Here is a 21,782-nt window from a genome sequence, read left to right on the forward strand (position 1 = left end):
GCATAGAAATTGGGTTCCAGAACTGTACCACACCACATATTGCCATATGTGGGAGTGTGTTATGTAATATAGTGATGCCATTAGTGCACAGGAACTACTGCCAGTAGCTGTGAAATTTTCTGTATTTTTCTGCATTTCTTTCGATTTTCTATGAGCTGCCAAGCTGCAATCTGCCATGGTCTATATATACCCATCTGCTATTTATAGCACTAATATGAGGAGTCCAGGTCCCACCAATATATTATGATTTTGTGCAAACTTTTGCGCATTTTTGGAGCCACCCAGGTGCCTGGATGATCAGCCAGCCTATTATTGGCCCCTGGGACAGCAGAGCATGCTATTCCCGGGGCACCAGATCTACCCCCGATCCCTGCCTGCCTGCCGGGATGCCGGGGTAGACCATTCAAGCTCAGCTCGGCTCACAGCAGGCAGCCTGCCACCTGAAATCCCATTACAATAGGTTTGTAAAGGAGCACAGGAGTGTTGTCCAGAAACATTACATGATTATTACAACATGGGTTGCTAGCTTTGCCAATAGTTCTGACTCATTGAATTAAATATCTCTGCCATCAAATATTAACTCCCATGAGTGCTGGTTTAAAGAAATAAATTAACAGAGCATCTTTAGTGCAGTACTACCCCATGTGCACAATCCTAGGAGAGGTGTTGGTGCCTGTGGTCTGGTCTTTTAGCAATATTCAGAGATAAATACTCCGGAGCATCGGAGTATTGTTTTTTAGGCATCAAGATTTTATTATTCTAGGTCTTTGTTGGAATTATAGATCATGGCAAGCTCACATAGGCGGCCCGGAGTGGCCGCTGTCAGTTAGTTTTGCTGCCTAGATTTAAAATACCCGGAATCTGCTAGGTAGACTAAGAAACAAATACCAAGAGAATGCTGGATATATTGTTAATTGAGCAGTTCCCTTTTGTTCGATTGAGAGACTGATTTTGAGTTGTTTTGACTATCAGCAAGGAAAAATGAAAGCTGACTATCAGAGTCTAGCAGAGGATGTGTATAGAGCAAAGATATTGAAGTCAGATGTATAGACTTCAACAAGTGTGTCTCAGACTGGGAATTTCCCCCTCAATGTAGAGAGTCCTCATAGAAATTTGAGTAAGAGATAAATCAATTGCAAGACTGGTACAGCTACCAGTAGTGCTACTGACTGCTGATACTGACTGATACTTCTGAGTGTAGATTCTGTTTTTTCTAGCTACCCAAATTTCTCTCCCTTTTATACCTTTCCAATTCAACTCCTCTTCAAATCCCCAGTTGAGTTTGAATATGGATATGAAGACAATAGGGTGAGAGAATAAGAAAAAAGTAACTATAGAAACTACTTGGAAATGAAATGAAACAAAAGAATGTCCTTTGGCTGACTCAGCTTACTCCACCATGACTTAGCGGATGAATAAGCCAGCTACAAATTACGAGACAAACTATCCCAGATAGGGTACAGTCTGAGTAATCTGCAGGAGTCAAAACAATAAGTGCAAGAGTCCAAAATTTCTGAAAATGTCATAACAAAAATAGCCATGACAGCCAAAACACAAAACCTTGAGAACCAAGTGCTTTCCACTCATAACAATAGCATCCTTCTCCTGGCCAGCTGAGCTTCGATCCCCTCCAACCGTTCCTTTGCTCCTTCCAAGGTTACTGGTTGGTAGATGCTTTTGCATAGCTCTCCTAACCAATTGTTAAGTTCCGCATCACGATGCATATCTTCTTCATCCAAGTACAGTGCTTGCTCCAAGATCCTGTACTGAAAGAGGTGGCAGAGATCGAATCTGGGCGATAGATTCAGTGGCGAGTGGAAACGGGATTTTGCATTCGAATAATATTCTTGTCTGACACTGCATGTACTTTCTTATCCGATAGTGCCTTACTGTAGAGCTCTTATATACCCAGGTAGTGTACATTTTGTCCTCACCGTGTTTCCTCCGTACTACGACATTGTACATGCAAATGCACCTTACTTTTGTTTTCGAATCTATTTGCTATAAAATTCTCACAGTCTTCATATGGACTCCACTACATCGTCTTACTCCTCTCCTCTTCCTTGAACTTTATTATTACCCTTCAGTCACCTTAGAGCACCTCCACCCATACCACTGGGTGTGATAGGTTATTTCCGGTTGTTGTGTGTTAGTGCATAGCAATGGAAATCAGGAGGGAAACAGTGATTGAAGAGCTCTTACAAGAAAATGTTGAAGAGACCATTTGCAGGTGTTTTGTGCCACATCATGCATGGAAAATCTATAAGCCTCCAAGGTACTGCTTCAGTCTTGAGACACAATGATTCTTCCTGATATAGCTGAGACATAGCCAGTCTTTTGTCTCAAGAACCCACTTCTGATATCTGTTAAAGTCCGGTTCGCTGTTGGAAACAAAAGGTGGGTCTGGTTTTGCAGTGGACTGCTCAAGGCATAACTTCATAAACTTCTTTTTCCCCAGTGTTTGCATGCCTCATTCTTTTGCTGTCTGGTATTCTCAGAATTGCTGCTGACAGGCTCAGAAGGTTCCATCTCAATTGAAGTCCTGTTGGAGTAAGATGAGCTTGAAGAATTGAATCTAGAGTTGTCAGAGGATGGACAGCTCAGGGATGATGAAGATGATGAGGGATAGCTGGATGGGGGAGAGTGATTCATTTGTCTTATGTGGTCCAGAGTCTCAGATTTATGTAATGCATGGTAATGGTATGTTTCCTTCAACAACTGAGAAGCAGTGCTGATAAGCCTCCACTATCGTCTGACCTCTGAAATCATGGAATCGATGCTTCCTCCACGCTCTACTGAGTCTATTCGACGTGCCTCTTACACGCTGCTAGGATGCGACTGGCTTATGCAATGGTTTGATTTAGATCTGGGCCTTCTTGCGTCCTCGAGGCAAGTGCGGGGTCCTACAAGGATTTAGCTCCGAGGTCAGGCACTCCGGAGCGGATAAAGAAGTAACTTCGGCACAATTTATCTCCGGAAGTCGCGGAAGCCTGCCTAATTGTGAGTCGTCCTCACCCCCAGCTTCCCATACTTCCTCCCCTTTGTCTCCGTCAAATTCCTGAGTTTGCAGGTGTAAATCCGTGGGCATGAGGCCAGCATCAGTCAGCAAGCGGCTGGAGTTAATTTGCATGTGACCGGCATGCTATGTAACATGATGGGAAGGCTGAGGATCAGCACAAGCATATCAGGACAACCTCGAGGGAGTAGGACGAGCATATGGAGGGACTAGGGAGTCGTATGGTGCATGGTATAGCGGCATACGGATGCTGAGCGGTCAAGGGAGTTGCGGCGAGTATTTGTTATTTATCTCCGGGTGGTTGCAGGGTCATTGCTGTAGTATAAAATGTATATTGTAAAGGAAAGTAAAAGAAGTTTGATCTTCACCATCTCAGTGTATCAGAGTCACCATCTCAGTGTATCAGAGTTACCATCTCAGCATATCAGAGTTACCATCTCAGCATATCAGAGTTACCATCTCAGCGATCCTCGAAGTTGGAAAGCATAGAACTTAGTGATTTATGACCGATCCTAGCTTTGCCAATAGGCCTGACTCGTCGATTGAATTATCTCTGCCATCGAAATATTAGCTCCTGTGAGTATTTCATAGCGAAATAAAATTAGCCAAGTCTCTCTAGCAGTTTCTATCTCCGCGAGCACAATTCTATGCTAGGTGTCGGTGCTTGTGACCTTTGTTTATCTTCGATTCTTCAGAGATAAATACTCCAGAGCCTCGATTTGTGTTTGTTTCAGGCGTCAAGACTTTGTTTTATTTTTCTAGGTCTTCCTACAGACTACCCTATGTCGTCCTCCCCCTCCTCTCGAACTTAAAATATTGCCCTTCAATCATCTTAGACTGCCTCCACCCATACCGCTGGGTGTGCTAGGTTATTTTCCATTTGGTCTTAGGTGTTGTTGTGTGTCAGTGCATATCAGCACGCTCAGGTCCTGCTGACCAGCTCAGTTTGTGTTTAGGTGACACCTTCAGCTTCTTGGTCTCTTGGTGTGCGGCATCAGCTGCACTCTGTGAGGAGGTCAGTAACTTGTTTTTGCTGCTGCTTGTGTGATTCACTGTTGATTCCTTTCCCATAGTATAATTTTCTTCCTCAAGTAGTCACTGCACTCATCGATCTAGCAGTGCATCAGCAAGCAGCTGTGCAGCTTGTGTCTTGTCCAGTTGGGGATGTTCTTCCTGATTATCTTAACTCATGTCGGAAAAGCATGAAAACGCTGATCAGGCCTGACGAAGCCTGACAGCCTGATAAGGCATGACCATGCCTTATAAGGCTTTGTATTCACCCTGATCATGCTCTCGTCAGGCCTTGTCAGGCTTGATCTGGCATGAACAGCTGGGAGCACCTTTGCCTTTCGCAGGTCCAGCTACTATTCCTTTGTTCTAATTTTCTATCAACATGAATTGTATTCAGTCTAGGATAGAACTACAGCACTATAGCAGCCCGACCAGTGATATGCACTGGCACACAACAATCACCAAGGACCAAAAGAAATAAACCTAAACCCCGTGATATGGGTGAAGGTGGTCCAAGACAACTGAGGGGTATTTTAATAGTTCGAGGGGGAAGGAGGAGTAAGACATCGTAGGGTAGTCCATAGGAAGACCTAAAAAAATAAAATAAATACTTTGACGCCTAAAGACAAATGCTAGTCGACACTCCGGAGTATTTATCTCCGAAGAGTCACAATCAAAGTCGCAAGCAACGACACCTGTCGTAGGATTGTGCTCGTGGGGGTGGAAATTGCTAGAGAGACTGAGTTAATTTTATTTCGCTATGTAGGATGCACCGGAGATAATTAAATCAATGGCAGAGATAAATCACTCGACGAGTCAGGCCTATTGGCAAAGCTAGGATCGGTTATAATTTGCTAAGTTCAATGCTTTCGAACTTCAAGGGTCGCTGAGATCGTAACGCTAATTCTCTGAGATGGTGAAGTGCAAAACTTGTTTTTCTGTATGCTACTTTGTACAATTTATACAACAGGAATGGCTTTGCGACCGTCCGGAGATAAATAGCAAATAAATGCCGCTACCCACAGGATTGCTCAGCACTTGCCGCCATTATACCATGCACCATATGACTCCCTTGCGCTCCCACTTGCTTGTCCCAGCCCCTATAGGTCGCCTCGACGCTCCGCCACTGCCCCAAGTGATCCCATCACTCCGTGCGACGCGCCGGTCACATGCTGATTACCTCCGGCTGCTTGCTGACTGATGCTGACCTCATGGTGACTCATATATGTCTGCACCTTCGGTATTTTGATGGAAATGAGGGGGATTGAGTGCTGGAGGGTGGGCATGAGGATGACGCCCCTTGAAAGAAGCATCCGCGGGCCCTGGAGCTAATTCACCTAGAAGTCGCATTGGTTAAGTCGCTCCGGAGCTCCTGTATGCGGAGATGAATCGCGGAATGCTAGGAAGTCTGGAGCTAAATAGAGCAATTCTTTGGAGCCCATAGAAGCCTAGAGGTGTGTGAGCACTGTGTTGAATAAGCTCCGGAGGGCTTGTACAATGTGCTAAGTCCGCGCTTTTGGGGGTCAGACGATCCTGAGGCTTATCACCGGTGTCACCCATAAACCTCTGTATGGGTGCGAGATGACGTATATAATGAGATTACGTGATTGCATGTTGGTGTAGTAGTGCACTTGTAGCAAATGTTATCACAAGTGAAACAACACGGTAGTGCAGTGTCGAATCCCGCCTAGAATAACATCTCCTGTAGTAAATAGCTTACAATTGAACAGGCTACAAGGTGTACGTAGGCTCCACCATCAATGTCAAAGTGCTAGTTAGGTAGTCATTGGAATGGAAGGTAGTAGTACTAGTCTTTTCTTATTATATTTCTCCAAAAGCCTGATCAGGCCTGATCAGGGCTCATAAGGTTGATCACAACATATAATGAGTTTTTGAATCTGACCAGGGGGTCCCAAACCTAACAGTCTGATCATGCCTGGCCAGATCAGATCACTTAAGATATGGCATTTTCGATTTTTCCAACACAGACCATTTGGATGCTCATGAGGGTCCACATCCTTTCCCTTAGCCAACCGTTTCGCATGAGTTTCTAGGCGAGGGTCAGCACTGGGATTGAGACTGGAGTTGTCATGAGCATCAGGTTCAGGAGAGTTGTCAGAAACAATAGCTGTATTGAGGTGTACAGGTTGAGAGACTCCTCTGGTCTTATAAGGGGTACGAACATTTGAAATAACAGAGATAGAATCAGGGCTTACTATGCGAACATGTTTGAGATTCTCATCACACTGTGCTAATAGATCACAGGTTTCCTGGCTTAGTCCATCCATTAATTCATCTAGAAAATCATCTTGAGATAATATAACACCAGTATTGAGAGATGGGGAGTCAGCACACATATCACTGTCAGCTGTACCATCATCTATGAAATCATCCGGCCCTGCAGTAGCCACCATATCAGCCCATTGTGCTATGTAATCTTTACCTGACACTTTGCAGTCTCCTCGCATGGAGAACCATTCTTGGAAGAAATAACATTGAGTATCTATTGAGGAAGGGGTGGGTGAGTGGGACTTCAAGCGCACAAAATGTGCAATATCACTGTCTGACATAGCACCTCACATGTTGACAGCACTATGGGAGGGATTTGCAAGAGACCCAGCATCCCTGTTGGAATGGGAGCGGTCTAAGGTGTCTATAGCAACATCCACCATATTGCGGGAGCACCACCCATCATCTTAGTCTTGAGATGGGGCTGAGATGGCCTCATAGCTGGCTTCATTGGAAGCAGCTTGATACGATAGGACCACTCCTGTTGTAGACCCTGGAGACCTCACAGTCCCTGAGGGCAAGGTCAGTGTTGTGAGAGATAGGGAGGATAACACACCTGTAAGAGCATCAATGGAAGTTTGCAACCTGCCCTCGTTCCTTTGCCAGTGCCTGTCAACACCAAGGGTAACCAAAAGTCCGTACTGCTGCAAGTAGGCATAGATAACGGACCACTAGCACTAGATTTTGATAGGTGTTAGGCTTCGGGTGATCAGTCCATTGCCAAGAGTGTGTAAGAGAGTAAGCGAGAGGTAGAGTGCGAGAGAAGCAAGTACAAGAGGTTCAAAAAGTGTAACATTCGGGCAATGCCTTGCAAAGCTACAAATGCACGAGTGAAAAGGTACTTACGACACTATATAGAGCCAGTCTAAATGTACTTGATTCAGGGTCAAAAGTACACTACTCTACCTATGAGATGTACAGGGGTTAATATATTCTAAGGCAATCGATGATCTACTGATAATCAAGAGAAAAGAAATAAATAAAGGGGACGTGCTCTGCGCAGGCCACACTGGCTGTGATACTCATAGACGTTCCACATGGTGTATTGATTGGAGTGGTCTTGATGCTCGGGCCGCTACAATCAGGGCAATGTGTCCCTAATCTGGTGCATGACCCTGAGCACTATGTGCCCTGCAGCTTGAGGCTGTACCAATTGTCAGTTGTCAAGTTTGCCATTGCAGTGTTGTGCCAGTTGACCAGTGGTCGGTTCAGTTTATGTTGGCACTTAAGCACGTTTGATATGTTCGGATAAGCAAAGTGTGGGAAGCGCCACTGGTGGCAACGCGCTTCACAAGACGCTGGAATCTGCTGTGGCATACGGGGACACGCTTGGACTTTAGAATGTACTTATATATACGCGATGTACTCTGTAGTATCAACATCCAATTCAGTCTACGCTCACATCCTTCGTACATCCGCCCTCTAGTCTAACCGACTACAGAAGACTCACGCGTTATCTAATCTACAGTTTATACATCAACTGTCGGACTAGTTGACTACAGTTTGGACAAACATGATTTTCGGTCAACCTTTCCCACCAACCCAACCTTCCCACTGTACCAATTATGGAAGCCTGGTGGCTGAGGTGGCATCGGTCCTTCTGCACAATCTAATTTCACTCATACGGTCTTGGGAGGCATCTCTATTGTATGATAGCAAATTTATAACACGCGGAAATATTGCTTTGATGTTGCTGTCCAGATCTCATGTAGTATAGGTCCCATGGTGGAGAAAAGCTGTTGCTCCATTGATCTTACTTCGTGCGGCTCTCCGTCTCACCTACATATACCTCGCAGAATGTACCAGCCTCGACACCCCGGCCTACATGGCCAGTGGGGGCAGCTCCTCCAACTGCTCAGCGGTTCGTGACTACTTCTATGATCACCCGGGTCTTACCCTGAAACACGAGAATGCATACACAACCCAGCGGAAGGAAAAGGCTAAGGTCTGGTGCAAGCTATGCTTCAACAGACGTGTCCTAGAGGAGCAGACTGCTGACAGCCAAGCACTCACTGCTGGGGAAAATTACGAGCTGACATAGAGAATATGTGTGAGTACTTTTTCTACTAGCATTCGAACGGTCCTCATGACTGTACAATGCAAGTGTGGTCATTACCGTCTACTCTGCCTCCTGCGTCTCGTTGGCAGTCTAGTCATATGCCTCAACTTCGTGTGCATCTGTCGACTTGCGACTTGCAACCCCTCGCAGTTCGAAGTGAGGCACACCAGATACATGATGCTTTGGACAAATCACCTTGATGAAATCACTATCGTCGTGTTGTTGAATGTCAACAGGATGGTGCCTTTCCACTCGCACTGCCCCAGTTTGCTGGTCTGGGACCAGCCGGAGGCATGAGTGCACCGCTGCCAGCCTTACCAGGCTTTGCCATTCCTCAGGTGCCTCATGAGAATCTGATTTACTCTCAGCCAGGGATAATTAGCACATGGGCTACAAATGCAGCTACAAGTACCCCACACACACAATCTGCCATCACCTCCCCATATGTGTCCGTGTCACTAGGTACTTCTCAGTATGCCATGACTCGACCTAATTCCCCAGCTCCATTGACAATTGCCTCTTCTGAGTCTGTGTCAAGTGTCTCGCCGCTGCCCAGCCCCATTATTCAAGGCTGGAAGGATATGGGGAGAAGGTCTAGCCATTCATCCAAAAGGCGAAAGATGGGCCTTTCCACACAGACAGATGCTGCTACTCGTGTTTGGTCTGAGGAGTGACAGAAACGCTTCAATTGCCATATGGCACGTCTCACAGCAGCCCAAGGCTGGTCTCTGACATGGGTTGAGAGTATCGAGTGGCTTGACTTCATCGAGGAGTTCATACCCGACACGCAAGTACCATCTCACAAAGTTCTTACAAACTGGTTGATCCCGGAGACGCTCAAAGGGTTCAAGGAAGGTGCACAGCAGCACTGTAGGGGCAAAGAAGGGACTCTTGAGACTGATGGATGGAGCAGTGTAAATCTGCTTCACCTTGTTCCTTTTATGGTCAATGTCAATCAGGAGGTGAGCAATGAATTTTCATTCTTTAGCAGGCCCAGCTTTGCTTACTTACTATTGCTTTCAGCTACATACAGTGAAAGTCTATGATACTACGACAAAGGTGGAGAATGCAGAAAATCTGATAGCTATGATTTGTGAAGTTATCCAGATTGTGGAAAAGGATTGGGGCATTCTTGTCATAGCTATTACTTCAGATTGCGGTGGGGATTCCAGGGCTGCATGGAAGGCTGTTGTCACTGCAGACACACATCTTGTTGGGCCCAATTGCGACGCCCATCAGGTAAGCAATTGTCTTATCCTTTCTAAATATATGCACTTACTGATCTATTCAGATTAATCTCATTGTCGGGGACTATTTTAACGCTTCAGCATTGTTTTTGGACTATACCGATAAGGCTGATCAGGTTATCAGATGGCTGCGTGGACAAACATTCTTGCTCGGTCTGTTGCGCGAGATACAGCAATGTATCTGGGAGGGCCAGACACTGGCTGTCATCCGCGCAGTTATCACACGATGGATGGCCCATTTCCTGGCTTACCAGCGACTCTTGGAGCTGAAGAGCGCTCTTGAGCTTCTTGTGGAACATCCCTGCCTTTATGCATCCGGTACGGAGCAGAGTCATGCGGTAACACGCAAGATGGTACCTATTATCTGTGACGGCTTGTTCTGGCACCATCTCGCACGGTCAGTTCCGTCTTCTGTGTTGAACTAGGCGCTGACTTAGCTTCCAGGTTCTACAACGTACCAGAACGTACCGGAACTCCCGGGAACATTCTGGTATATTCCATTATTGTACAAGGGCATGGAGCTCATGTGGGTCAGTGACATCATAGGTGGAGCTCAGTAGGATTATGGATATTCCACATAGCTTAGTCAGCCTATGGGCCACAGTGTATATAAACCCTGCAGCTCTGCTGCCTAATGACAAGGGTCGTTCATATGAGCTTTACCAGTAGCTACAGCATCCACTCAATACAGGTGAGTTGTGTAGGGCGCACTGTGCGTGCTGCTGCCTCCATAACTCTTCATCATTCTGCACTGCGAATGTCTCACTAAAATGTTAGATAGGGTCAAATTCCATCTCCAGCCGCTTGCTATAGCGGCAAACGTCACGCAATCGGTGCACTGCCGCCTTGACGAAGTTCTGCTGACATTTGCGTTCCTTGTCAAGCAATACCTGGAGCAGCCAGTGGAAGATGAAGCAGTGAAGCATGTCGTAATCAACAGCCTCAAGACACGGTGGGGAAAGACAGATCAAGACGTGTTTATTGCCACTGTCATACTAAATCCCTTTGTGAAGACGGGAGCATTCAAGCAGATACGCATTTTCACAAGGGCGGGGATTGCAATCCTCCTCCATCATCTCTGGCATCACTTCTATCCCGACACTACTGTTAGCAGTACATTGAAGACCGAGATCGACAACTACTTGGATAATAAGGGACAATATTCAGATTTACAGGAGTATACGGAAATGATACAAGTGCAGGCCGTATCCGAGGTGAGCCGCATTCATCTGTCTTGGGGGCTTGAGGTAACTTGATTATGCTATTTAGCATCACAGTCCTGACCCCCTCCAGGTCTGCAAAGGTCTTTCATTTGCGGGCACTACACTGCCCCCCCTCTCTCAGCTTGCTCACAGAATTCTTTCCATATGTGCGAACTCGGCATCCATCAAGCGTCTGTTCAGCACCTTCAGCCTGATACTGACAAAACTCCGCAATCGGATGGGGACTGCAAATCTCACAAATATAGCTGAACTAAAGATGTACATACAGGATGAGCACCGTCAGAAGCAGTCGAATGTCCGCCTCAAGTGGCAATTTCAGACTGCAGCTACCGGTGCCCCCACACCCCCGCCCAGCATAGTCCCCAGCAACTCGATATCTCTTAATTCCCCAGTATCCGGCCTGGCGCCACCAGGTTCCTCAGCAGGTCTATCTTCTACCCCGGCGGGAGCTACATCTTTCGCGACATCAAGTAGCTCAGATTCCGGTGAGTCAGAGCCTACCTCCCGCTCGTCGACTGCACTATGAGGAATTGTGGAGCAACTGGGCAAGGCGGTCGACGATGATGAAAGTGCCGAGGACACACAGCCTTTCCCATCATCAATCCACGAAAAACTATCTGATATGTTCAATTTCGAGCAGAGTTATTGGGTCGACTCCCATATCCGCAATGCTAGGAGGAGTCTTGATGACGAACTGGAGGTCTATGAACTGCTTGATCTTGATGCTGAAGGGGACGAGGACATCGAAGAAGAGACTAATGATGCTATATTAGATGTATAATACATGAAATACTATTGTACTGAGGGCATAGGGAGCCGTACTTGGTATCCTAACAGTCCTGCTCTACTTGCGCCACAGTTGCCAGGTTCGGTTGCCGAAAGGTTGTCCAAACTAGTTGCCGGGTTGACAGTTTCGGCAACCGATGTCAACTAGTTGCGAACCCGCACAACACTGTGCCATTGTGCCTCTCAATATATATATATGAGGTGCATCTATTCTTCTGCAATCAGCTGGAAAGGCTTCAACTGGATTGCTCAGTCACACTTGGTGATCTTGGGGAGACCATTTCTTTCAGCCATTCTATAGCATATCTTCCTCTTCTTCTTTGTCCAGTAATTCTCATATAATAGATTTCCATACATAATGTCTTATTCCTGTCCTACTAAAGAAGGAATAATAATGCTATGAACAGATGATTCCTCAACACAATTGGACAGCAGCCACAAGTTTCATGAATATTGAATGCAGTAAATGGCCATTCCTAGACATAATAAACAGGAATGCAAATAACTTATGGTAACTATACATAAGACACAGCTTCAAACACCAATATTATGCTGTAACCTTCTTATGCTTCACTTTTATACCCAAGGAATTCTTTGTATCCCCTTTCCTCTTTTTCGATACACCAATCAGGGGTGCTTTACCCTTGACCAAAGCCAGAGTCGAAGGGGCGACAAGGCTATCAACGCTCGGCTCATCACCATCGGCCTTACGCTTGAGCGTTATGACAGGGGCACTTGGGTCTTCAGGCTTCTCCGCAGGAATCTTAGCAAACACACGGCGAACCAGTTCCTCGTCCTCCTCTTCAAGCTGCTTTTTCTGCCGATCCTCCTCCGTCTCAATTTCCTCCATGTGCAGCTTCGCCGCGATATCGGCTGACTGCCCGACCCGCTCTAATCGTGCGTTCTTCGCCCTGATGTCCTGCAGCGCATCGAGGATGTCCATCTCGCGTTTGGAGTCAATCGTGCGGTTCTCAAGCGCCTTCATAGGGTTGCTCTCCTCCTCTTCCAATTTCGCCAGACGGTCCTCTTCCTCCACGGCCTGCTCTTCTCGCCATGGCTCGAAGTTGCGCGAGGCGCCATGCTCAGCTGCGTAGTCGGTGTTCTTCGGGTCCGTCTTGAAGGTGATCTCAGCGGAACATAGTGTACTGCGTCGCGTCAGTTTCACTCCTACGAGAGAGCCTATGCTACGCACCATTTAATGTAGAAGCGGAATATCTTGATGCCATAGTAGTCCTCCCCCTCTACCGTCTCCTTCCGAGCGTTGAACTTCTTGCCCTTGTAGATGTACTCTCCGCATGTATTACACCGCCTGAAAATGGAATGTTAGAGAGCTATAGCAGATGTACACACGTAGACATACATAGAGAACGGGGCCATAAGACGGACAACCTGCTGGGCATTCTTGGGCTGCTTGCGCCGCGGGATGAGAGACGGGTCGAAGTCGGGCGGGATATACTTGTTGAGAACTACAGCCAGAGTAAGACGCAGCTCCTATTTGCAAGACGCCAAACGGGCGTACCTTTACGTTCCGACATGACGGCAGGTCAGTGGTGGCGGATGGAGGACAAGCTGTGGCGAGCGGCGCGGGGAAGGAACAAGCCGATCCTCTTTGGTGGCTGTGCCCATTAGTCAGCAGCGCGTCTTTGCCACAGCCACACTTTACCGTCCTTGAAACAAGTCATATGGCGCCGCTGACTTTCTGGAAGCCAGGGACAGTGGGTCCTGGCAGCACGTTTGACCGCGCTTCCGAAGCTGAAGAGAACATCGTTTCTTACGCTCCTTCGTCCTCTCTGCTCTCTGTCCAGGCGCAGCGAGAAAGACTACCTATATTCAAGCACAGTAAGCGTCCAAACGACCCATACATAACTTCTGGCTCAGAATGAGCTTCAGGGGAGAAGCTGTTGCATTGCATTGAGAACTATGGCGTGGTCATAGTTGTCGGTCAAACTGGTTGCGGAAAGACCACACGTAAGTGCGTGCAACTACTTCGTGCGGTGTGTCCTAACGCCACTCCAGAGTTACCGCAGTACCTATACGAGGCAGGATGGGCACAAGATGGGAACGTCATCGCTTGCACGCAACCCCGACGCGTCGCTGCGACATCCGTAGCTATGCGTGTCGCCGCTGAGGTCGGCTCTATGTTAGGTGATGAGGTGCAAATCTTCTTCATTGCTCCAGTTCCTCGCAATTCTCAATCCCTTGCGGCAGGTGGGATATACCATCCGGTTCGAAGACGTAAGCAACAAGGAGCGTACGCGCATACGCTACTTGACCGACGGGATGCTCTTCCGCGAAGCCTTGGTAGATCCGCTGCTCAGCTCCTACAGCGTTATCATGGTGCGTTCACTCGAATCCGCTTCCAGCTTGGCCACAATTGAGTTACATCAAGATAGATGAGGTGCACGAGCGGAGCGTCTACACTGATCTGCTGCTCGGCATCTTGAAAAAGTGCTGATCCCTCGCACCTCTCTTCATCTCACGCTGACTCATTTGATACAGGATTCGACGGAAGAGACCGTCGCTGCGTCTCATTGTATCCTCCGCCACCCTGGACGCTTCCTCTTTGTTGGAATACTTCCGGGCAGACAACGGGCCTGATGAAGCTATCATTCTCAGCTTGGAAGGTCGGATGTACCCTGTTGAAGTTGCCTACCTTCAGGAGCCTACGCCCGATTATGTAAAAAAGGCCGCGGAAGTGGCTTGGGATATTAATTCAAGGGTATGTTGAGGTATTTAGTGATCAGGTTTGCTCAGTATTCAACCGCGTTTAGCAAGGTCCGGGAGATATTTTGATCTTCTTGACCGGTCGTGAGGAGATCGATCGGTGTCTCGAAGAGCTGGCGGAGTATCTACCAACGTTAGTTGTCTCAGGTTCTACATATGGCTGGCTGACTCGCTCGTGGTGAATGATAGACGAAAGGGAAACGCATCCCGGCTCACTCTCCTTGCTCTACACGCTGGTCTCACGACCGAGGAGCAGATGAGAGTATTCCAGCCTGCAGAGCGTGGGTACCGCAAGGTTATCGTAGCCACAAATATCGCAGAAGTACGCAATAATTGTTTTGACCGCCACATGTAGTGCCTCATTCGCTCAACAGGCCAGTATCACGATCGAAGGCATCAAATACGTGGTAGATTGTGGCTTTGTCAAGGTCAGTCCCAGACGACCTTCCGCAGACAATGAGTAATGTCTCATCAGACAGCCTAGCTGCGTACCTACAATCCCACAACCACCCTCTCTTCCCTTGCCGTCGTCCCAACCTCACTAGCCTCCGCTGTCCAACGCGCCGGGCGAGCAGGACGAACGTCACCAGGTATATGCTACCGCCTGTACCCGCATCACGTCATCAAGACATTCACGAAAACGACCCCTCCGGAGGTCACCCGTACTGACCTGACTACCCCCATCCTGCAACTCAAGTCCCTCGGCATTGATGACCTGATGAAATTCGAGTGGGTAACGCCGCCCCCGGCGGAAAGTGTCCTGCGGGCACTGGAGGGCCTCGTGAATGCCGGTATGGTAGACCATGGTGGGGCTCTTACCGAGGTGGGACAGAAGGTGGCAGAATGTCCAGTGGAAGTCAATATTGCACGAATGGTGAAGAATCGATTCCCGTGCTGCGATATGTTATCATTCTGACTATTTGTACCCAGCTGTTCAGCTCGAAGGACTTCCAGTGTGGGGAAGAGATACTCACGATTGCGGCGATGACGGCGGTCCAGGTGTGTCCGTTTTAGACAGTCGGCTTGGCTAGCGGTTTTGATAATCATTATCCAAAGAATGTCTTCGTCATTCCAGATGGCGCAGATGGCGCACTGGCTGAGCTAGAACGAAGAAAATTCACGGCTGAAGAGGGGGTAAGCATAGGGGTCCAACTCAGAGTACGCTGGCTGAGTACATCATACAGGACCATCTAACGCTGTTGAATAGTACGCAGCGATTCATGCTTTTTGAGTATCACCAAAACTAATGTATGCTTTTGACCAGCATATAACGCCTTCGTCAAGTACGGCAAGTCTTCGTCGTGGTGCAAGAACCACGCGTTGTCCTTCCGTGCCATGTCCAGAGCTGTCTCTATCAGGTCGCAGCTTAAAAAGTACATGCAGCGTTTCGGGTTGCCATTGAAGAGCTGCGAAGGTGACGCGAAACGACTGCGCCAATGTTTAGTCAGCGGATACTGGCGCAACGGGGCACGGTGGGTAGCCGATGGCACGTACCGCTCAATCCGAGGCAACATAGTGCGTACGGATCTTCTTGAGCGTTCTCTGAGTCGCACTCAACTGGATTTCCTCAGCCTCTTCACGTACATCCTGATTCCGTTTTGTTTACGAGAAAGCCGAAATCAGGATGGGTTGTCTTCCACGAAATGGAAGAGACCAAAAAGATCCAGTGAGCCTTATGCTTGTGGTGGACGGCGCCCGGTTCTCACGTAGCACCTGCGCAGCATACGTATCCTGACCGAGATCGACCCAGATTGGTGAGAACACTGCGTCCGTCGGTCCGAACCCCTAATGCTAAAAGATCCACTTAGGCTGCTTGCCCACGGGCATAAATTCCAAGAAAAGTCCAGGTCGTAGGTTAGTCATTTGTAGGATACTGAGCAGCAATAGTCGTACGTTTCATTGTCAGTGGGGAGGCGCAATTCTGGATGTCGCGGCGAGTTGTTTGTCCTTGTTTGCTCCGAGGTAGACATTGGGATGAAAAGTTGGAGCAAAGTTTTGAGAGCTATGCTCTGATTATGAACATGATTTTTACATAGAATGCTCAGGAAAGACGGTGGGCATGTGGTCTAGTCCATAGTTTCTGGAATTCATGTTCAATGAGTGGAATCCCGATTGTATCTTACTCAATATGGGAGGAAGTAAAAAAGCACGGACGAGTCAACATGCACAAGTACATTTCTTGCAGATGCTACTAATTGACCTAAGCCTGAAAGTCAAGCGCTGAGCCATAACTTTGCGACAGAAATTCGTGCTGCATGCGGGGAGACGTGATGTGACCATCGTGTGACACAAGCCCAAAATTGTCACACTCGACCGGTGCATCTTATAGGGCAAGAGCGTTGACAGAGCAAGTATCCAGAGTCATATATCCCTTAATTATACTTGATTCAACTACTAGGCTTATATGCAACAGTCCCATAACCCATGCCATCGCGAAATCACACCGTCAATGGCTTGTACCACGCTTCAGCCACAATTTGCTTATTAAGCAACGCGCTCGATCCGGTGGCGTTGCGCCTCCCCATTGTCAGTTGCGCCCTTCAGCATGCTAGCCTCCACCGTGGGCCGGTGCGTGGGCCGTTACATAGTAAGAGACTTACTTACACGCGAGTTACACCCGAGCAAGTCGGATGACTCGGATCGACCCACACCAAGATGCGACTACCATATAGGGCAACTGCAGGAGTTGCCGCTGGTCCGGGTTGAGACCGCATCCAGACCGGACTGCTGTTTTTGTGACCGGACAGGACCGCTTCTGCGGTCTGATTAGACAGTCCGGTCCCGAAGTGGGTCAGTCCGGACTGCAGACCCAGATCTCCCAGTTCGACCATTACGTGCAGTAGTGATGGGCTCTTAGAAGTGCTTACTTACGTAGTCACTACAGTTTTCTTGTAGTTCATCAGTAGTCATCAGAGCTGATTCCCATTTGGGGCTCCCTAGGGCCAGACTGTAGTCCGGACTGGACTGGGACCGACCTGGACTGCTGCATTTGGAGACCGGACTGAGGATCGGGTCGGTCCCGGGCACTTGCGTCAGGTCGGACTGAGCGGACCAACCCGGACCAACCCGGATTGGCGGCAACACTAGCAGGGGAAGTGCCTTCGTAGGGTTAAGGTGGGCGTTAGCCAAACTGCCCCACAACTTATCCGTACAGGGCTTCACTCGGCTTACCCACCCGTGCAAGTAGTATTTAACTCTGTTGAGGTTCGCTATGACTGGTACACAACACTTGTTCTATTCGTTTCGAAGCTTCAGGCAGTATGCCCAAGGAACTCGCGACGTTCTTCGTCTCCCATGGCTCCCCTAGGATGCTTGTGGACCCATGTCCAACCACCGAATTTTACAAGAAGATTGGCGAGTACGCGAGGAAAGAGGGTATCAATGGTATTGTTTGGATGGGTATGTGTTCATTAGCTCGACGACACATTGATATCTCAGTTCTAACAATGTATCGCCTGCAGCTGCACACTGGGAGACACCGCTCGACACTATAGAAGGTGAATGCATCGCAATTATCAGGGATCGACGCTGACATGGAACAGTCGCGTATAACCCCAGGCCTAACAAAGACTTTGTCGCTTTCGTGCCACCTGAAGTGCTTCGTAAGTTGATCCCCAGCATAAGGCAGTGAATCGCGCTAATTGAAACGAACAGAGTGGTACAGCGACTACCAGATCAATGCTGACACTAAACTGGCTGAAAGAGTGCACGACAAGCTGAAGGATGCCGGGTTCAATGTTTCTCTTAACCCCACGGTAAGGCTTCACCGTTCCAGAAATTGGGCGACGGGACTAACCAATCTCGAAGGCTATCTGGCATCAAGACGTCATGATTCCTATGCGATGGTATGTCTTATAGTGCTGTTTTTCCGAGTCCTGAACTTATTCCATAGGATGTACCCTGACTACCACGAGTGCCCCCCAATGGCGGTCATGTCTGTCAATGGCAGATTCGACCCGTGGTTCCACCTCAAAGTTGGTCTTACTCTCCGCTCTCTTAGGGCGGACAAGATTCTTTTGATCGGCAGTGGTGGAGGCATCCACAACCTGTACACCGTTTCGTGGCACAGGATTATCTTCTACCAGGACACGGCTACGCGCACAAAGCCAATCGACCCCGAGCTGGCTGCCTTTGCTGCCTCCATGAGGGAGTCCGTGAATCGCAACTCCGGCCCGCAGCTGGGCAATGCTTTGGCCAGACTGCTGCAGCATCCTCACTTCCTCAAGAGTAACCCGTAAGCAACGTGTCTTTCGTTCTCCCATAGATCCATCTAAAAGAACTTCACAGGACTCCGGAGCATTTCCTTCCCATGATCTATGCCGCTGGGGCGTGCAGCACGTGGGATGACACCAAGTATATCAACACCTTCGGGGGCGAGAATTGGGAGATGGACACTCAGTTGAACGCGAACTTCGCGTTTGGACTGGACAGGGGCAACAGGATTTTCCTTGATGGTTCTCATGATATCATCTCGGCTTCGGAAGAAACCGAAATCCCACAAGCCCAGGCGGCTCCTGCCTTGATTACTGCTGCTGCATAAGCATCGTATACATATGATACATTATTTATCCTGTACCTGATCATACATCTGCGCATAAAGATAGATGTGGATATAATGTTAATGGCTTTTCTATCTACAAGGAGTCTTAACGCAAAGAGTTCATGTTGGCCTACTGCGTGTCGAAGGTGGTTTGGAGGCATACGCATACCGCGTTTGCATATCGTTCGCGTCGAAAGGGATAAGCTTTGCACCCCCTTTCGCACTGGAACCGGCATAAGACGATGTGCCCAAGTAAGAGTTATACAAGCTCTTCTCACCGAGAGGAGTTCTCCTCCGCTATAGTCTTATTTATGCAGATATTAAGGAAATGCTCCTCGTACCGGCGACGCTTTATCTCTGCAAGCCCAGGCTCGTACGTCTCCGATAACACTCGCCGAAAATCGCCAAAGTCTATACAATGTAAGTGGGAATCTGATTGGAAAAGATACCATTTGGTCGTACCCTTGATTGATGTTAAGCAGAGCATCTCTAAACATTCATCGCTTAATACCTCTTCTTCGGACTGTAGACTCTCCTTCTCGACGAGCTGCTTGTAGTCAGTACGAACACCCTGTACTAGGGCTATAAAACCTGACCATTTTCCGAATATCACGAAGCTCCTTGATACAACGTTCGTTAGGGTCGCAGGTAGTTGATTTGCTGGGCTTGGGCGCCTCTCTGGTTGCGTGGGCAGGTGTAACTTCAACTACCTCATCATCGATCATGGTGAGATCAGTAGCATCGACACTGTAGTCGTCCTCTACGATGGGGTCGTCGTCATGGGAGGTCAATTCGGTGCCATGCTCTTCGGCAGACGCAGAACGAGACTTTTGGGAGGGTTTCTTTCGCGGCGGTTTTCCTCCTGCCGTCGACGAATTTGAACGGACTGCCACTGACATTGTGACCTTTTGTTTGCCCCGAATAAAGGCATCTGCTCTGGGACCCAGCTGTGAAGTAGCAGTCAGCAATGGCAGTACAGAAGGGATTTCACGGGTACCTTCATATATTCATAATTCCAATTACCATTCGATACGGTATGGATATCGAAGGCGCTCAAGCAGTAAAGGAGGGTGAATAGCCGTTGAACTTGATTCATAGGCATGTCAGCCGCGGAGCCGTGTAGAGGTAACTTGTCAAAGTCCTTTTTCGTGACTTCCGCCGACTTGCTACCCCGGAGGGTGTTCACGCACAATGCTTGAGTTATATGCGCCTCTCGCTCGAGCATCGATTGCAGCAATTTGACTGCATTCGTAGCCTGACGAGTGACGTCCTCCTGCTTCAACTCCTTGGGTTCGACGCAGTTGTTACAAGAGGCGTCACAGTCTTTAGGGTCAAAAGGTTGATCGAAGAACGCCAGTAATTGCGCTCGACGACAATCCACATCGTTCAAGCAGTAATATGCCATTTGCCACACTTCATTTATTTGGAGCCGCTTATCTTCCTGTGATAGATCTTCGTCGCCGCGTATCTGGTTTATCAGGGTGTTCACGTCTGAACTACCATAATCTGCAGGATGAAGGATGAGACTGCCCCAAGTCGGGAAATTAGCGGCATGGGACGCACAGAGAACGCAGTCCGACGGTTGTCCATCTCGACCTGCTCTCCCGGTTTCCTGCGCATAGCTGAGAAATTGTCAATAGGTAGCCGCATACTCAGCCCTGTAGAACTCACGCATCCAGGGACTTGGAGAGTGAATAATGAATGACAAATCGCACTGCAGAAGCATGCTGTAGCATGTCGGAATACAGAGCATTACCATTAACGTACCGTCACGTTTATCAATACCCATGCCAAAGGCAATCTAGCGAAGGATCTCAGACGTGATGCCTATGTCTCTGCAACAGCACGTACCGTGGCGACGATAATTTCGAACTCGCCATCTTGCCAGCCCTTCTGGACCCGTCTTTTATCCTCATTATGCATTTTCGCGTGGAAATGCTTCGCCCTTAAACCATACTTCTCCCTCAACTCCTTGGCAACCTCTTCACACTTGTCGCGGCTGTTGGAATATATGATGCCGGTCTCATTCGGGTGCTCAGACTTGATGAAAGTCGCCATATCTTCAATACCAAGTTTCCCCTTCCGCTTGTGCCGCACAGTATAATGGAGATTCGGTCGATTGAAGGATTGAAGGAGGACCTCGCAGTTTCCGATGCCTAGTCTATCGATTATGTCTTTACGTGTCTTCTTGTTGGCGGTCGCAGTCAAAGCCATAATCGGCACGTCAGGATAATCACGCCGCAGACGGTCCAGGTGCTTGTACTAATCGTGTCGAAAGTCAGAGCCTGCGAAACCCGGTGAAGAGCATGCACCTACAGCCGTCCTGAAATTCCTGCCCCAGGATGAGATGACGTGAGCTTCGTCGATAACGAACCGTGCAAGTTCCTTGTTGTCATACAACCTGCGCATGGTGTCCCGCATCTTGTCGCTACTCTCCAGCTTCTCGGGCGTGACATAGGCCAGAGCTGGCTTTCTTTTCCCTGTCAGCTTTCTCCACGCCTCGGTATTTGTCTCGTCCGACTGGTCGGAACTGAAGCAAACCACATCAATGCCCTTCTGCATCAAAGACTGGACTTGGTCGCTCATCAGGGCAAGGAGAGGAGATATCACGAAAGTCACGCCCCGCGTCTTGCCCGTCTGACATATAGCTGGGAGTTGATAACACAGGCTCTTCCCGCCTCCGGTTGGCATAAGCACGAGAACATCTCTACCATCCATGGTGGTGATGATAGCCTTCTGCTGATTCTGCCGGAAGGTCTTCATACCGAAAACGGACGAAAGCTTCGCCATGATTTCTTTCGTGTACGGCGAATCCGTGATAGGCTCTCGGTCGTAAAGAGGGACAATTGCAGAGTCAGAGACCGACCGATCCGATGCTCTCGAGACA

At 48.4% G+C, this 21,782-nt stretch overlaps 5 protein-coding genes across 5 annotated transcripts; 3 read left to right on the top strand and 2 right to left on the bottom strand.

Annotated features, from left to right (window-relative positions):
• Positions 1 to 9,070: 9,070 nt before the first annotated feature.
• On the top strand, positions 9,071 to 10,878 carry GLOTRDRAFT_37090 (uncharacterized protein; the record flags this gene model as incomplete). Its single annotated transcript, XM_007864758.1, has 5 exons — positions 9,071 to 9,166; positions 9,239 to 9,337; positions 9,399 to 9,614; positions 9,667 to 10,019; positions 10,404 to 10,878. 5 exons carry the CDS (start codon positions 9,071 to 9,073, stop codon positions 10,876 to 10,878), a joined length of 1,239 nt encoding a protein of 412 aa, XP_007862949.1.
• A 1,198-nt stretch (positions 10,879 to 12,076) lies between these two features.
• Positions 12,077 to 13,195, bottom strand: GLOTRDRAFT_73005 (DUF572-domain-containing protein). Its single transcript, XM_007865486.1, has 4 exons — positions 13,151 to 13,195; positions 12,992 to 13,097; positions 12,824 to 12,940; positions 12,077 to 12,776 (listed from the first exon to the last, which is right to left on the bottom strand). The coding sequence occupies exons 1-4, from the start codon at positions 13,164 to 13,166 to the stop codon at positions 12,179 to 12,181; spliced, it is 837 nt and encodes a 278-aa protein (XP_007863677.1). The 5' UTR covers positions 13,167 to 13,195; the 3' UTR covers positions 12,077 to 12,178.
• A 118-nt stretch (positions 13,196 to 13,313) lies between these two features.
• On the top strand, positions 13,314 to 16,209 carry GLOTRDRAFT_104413 (P-loop containing nucleoside triphosphate hydrolase protein; the record flags this gene model as incomplete). The annotated part of the gene is made up of 16 exons (XM_007865487.1): positions 13,314 to 13,470; positions 13,648 to 13,784; positions 13,840 to 13,968; positions 14,021 to 14,079; positions 14,131 to 14,350; positions 14,403 to 14,488; positions 14,545 to 14,677; positions 14,730 to 14,783; positions 14,840 to 15,229; positions 15,286 to 15,354; positions 15,412 to 15,489; positions 15,540 to 15,561; positions 15,620 to 15,870; positions 15,927 to 16,021; positions 16,077 to 16,109; positions 16,164 to 16,209. 16 exons carry the CDS (start codon positions 13,314 to 13,316, stop codon positions 16,207 to 16,209), a joined length of 1,959 nt encoding a protein of 652 aa, XP_007863678.1.
• Positions 16,210 to 17,591: 1,382 nt separating this feature from the next.
• GLOTRDRAFT_137219 (LigB subunit of an aromatic-ring-opening dioxygenase LigAB) lies at positions 17,592 to 19,634 on the top strand. Its single transcript, XM_007865488.1, has 10 exons — positions 17,592 to 17,754; positions 17,817 to 17,852; positions 17,898 to 17,957; positions 18,010 to 18,110; positions 18,163 to 18,200; positions 18,248 to 18,589; positions 18,643 to 19,118; positions 19,174 to 19,306; positions 19,358 to 19,442; positions 19,492 to 19,634. Exons 1-7 carry the CDS (start codon positions 17,616 to 17,618, stop codon positions 18,893 to 18,895), a joined length of 969 nt encoding a protein of 322 aa, XP_007863679.1. The 5' UTR covers positions 17,592 to 17,615; the 3' UTR covers positions 18,896 to 19,118; positions 19,174 to 19,306; positions 19,358 to 19,442; positions 19,492 to 19,634.
• A 222-nt stretch (positions 19,635 to 19,856) lies between these two features.
• GLOTRDRAFT_73012 (ATP-dependent DNA helicase) lies at positions 19,857 to 21,685 on the bottom strand (the record flags this gene model as incomplete). The annotated part of the gene is made up of 6 exons (XM_007865489.1): positions 19,857 to 20,401; positions 20,459 to 20,517; positions 20,567 to 20,609; positions 20,663 to 20,696; positions 20,747 to 21,157; positions 21,212 to 21,685. The coding sequence occupies 6 exons, from the start codon at positions 21,683 to 21,685 to the stop codon at positions 19,857 to 19,859; spliced, it is 1,566 nt and encodes a 521-aa protein (XP_007863680.1).
• Positions 21,686 to 21,782: the final 97 nt, after the last annotated feature.

Source organism: Gloeophyllum trabeum (genome assembly GCF_000344685.1).
Source record: "Gloeophyllum trabeum ATCC 11539 unplaced genomic scaffold GLOTRscaffold_00003, whole genome shotgun sequence".
In the NCBI taxonomy this organism is placed as follows: Eukaryota; Fungi; Basidiomycota; class Agaricomycetes; order Gloeophyllales; family Gloeophyllaceae; genus Gloeophyllum; species Gloeophyllum trabeum.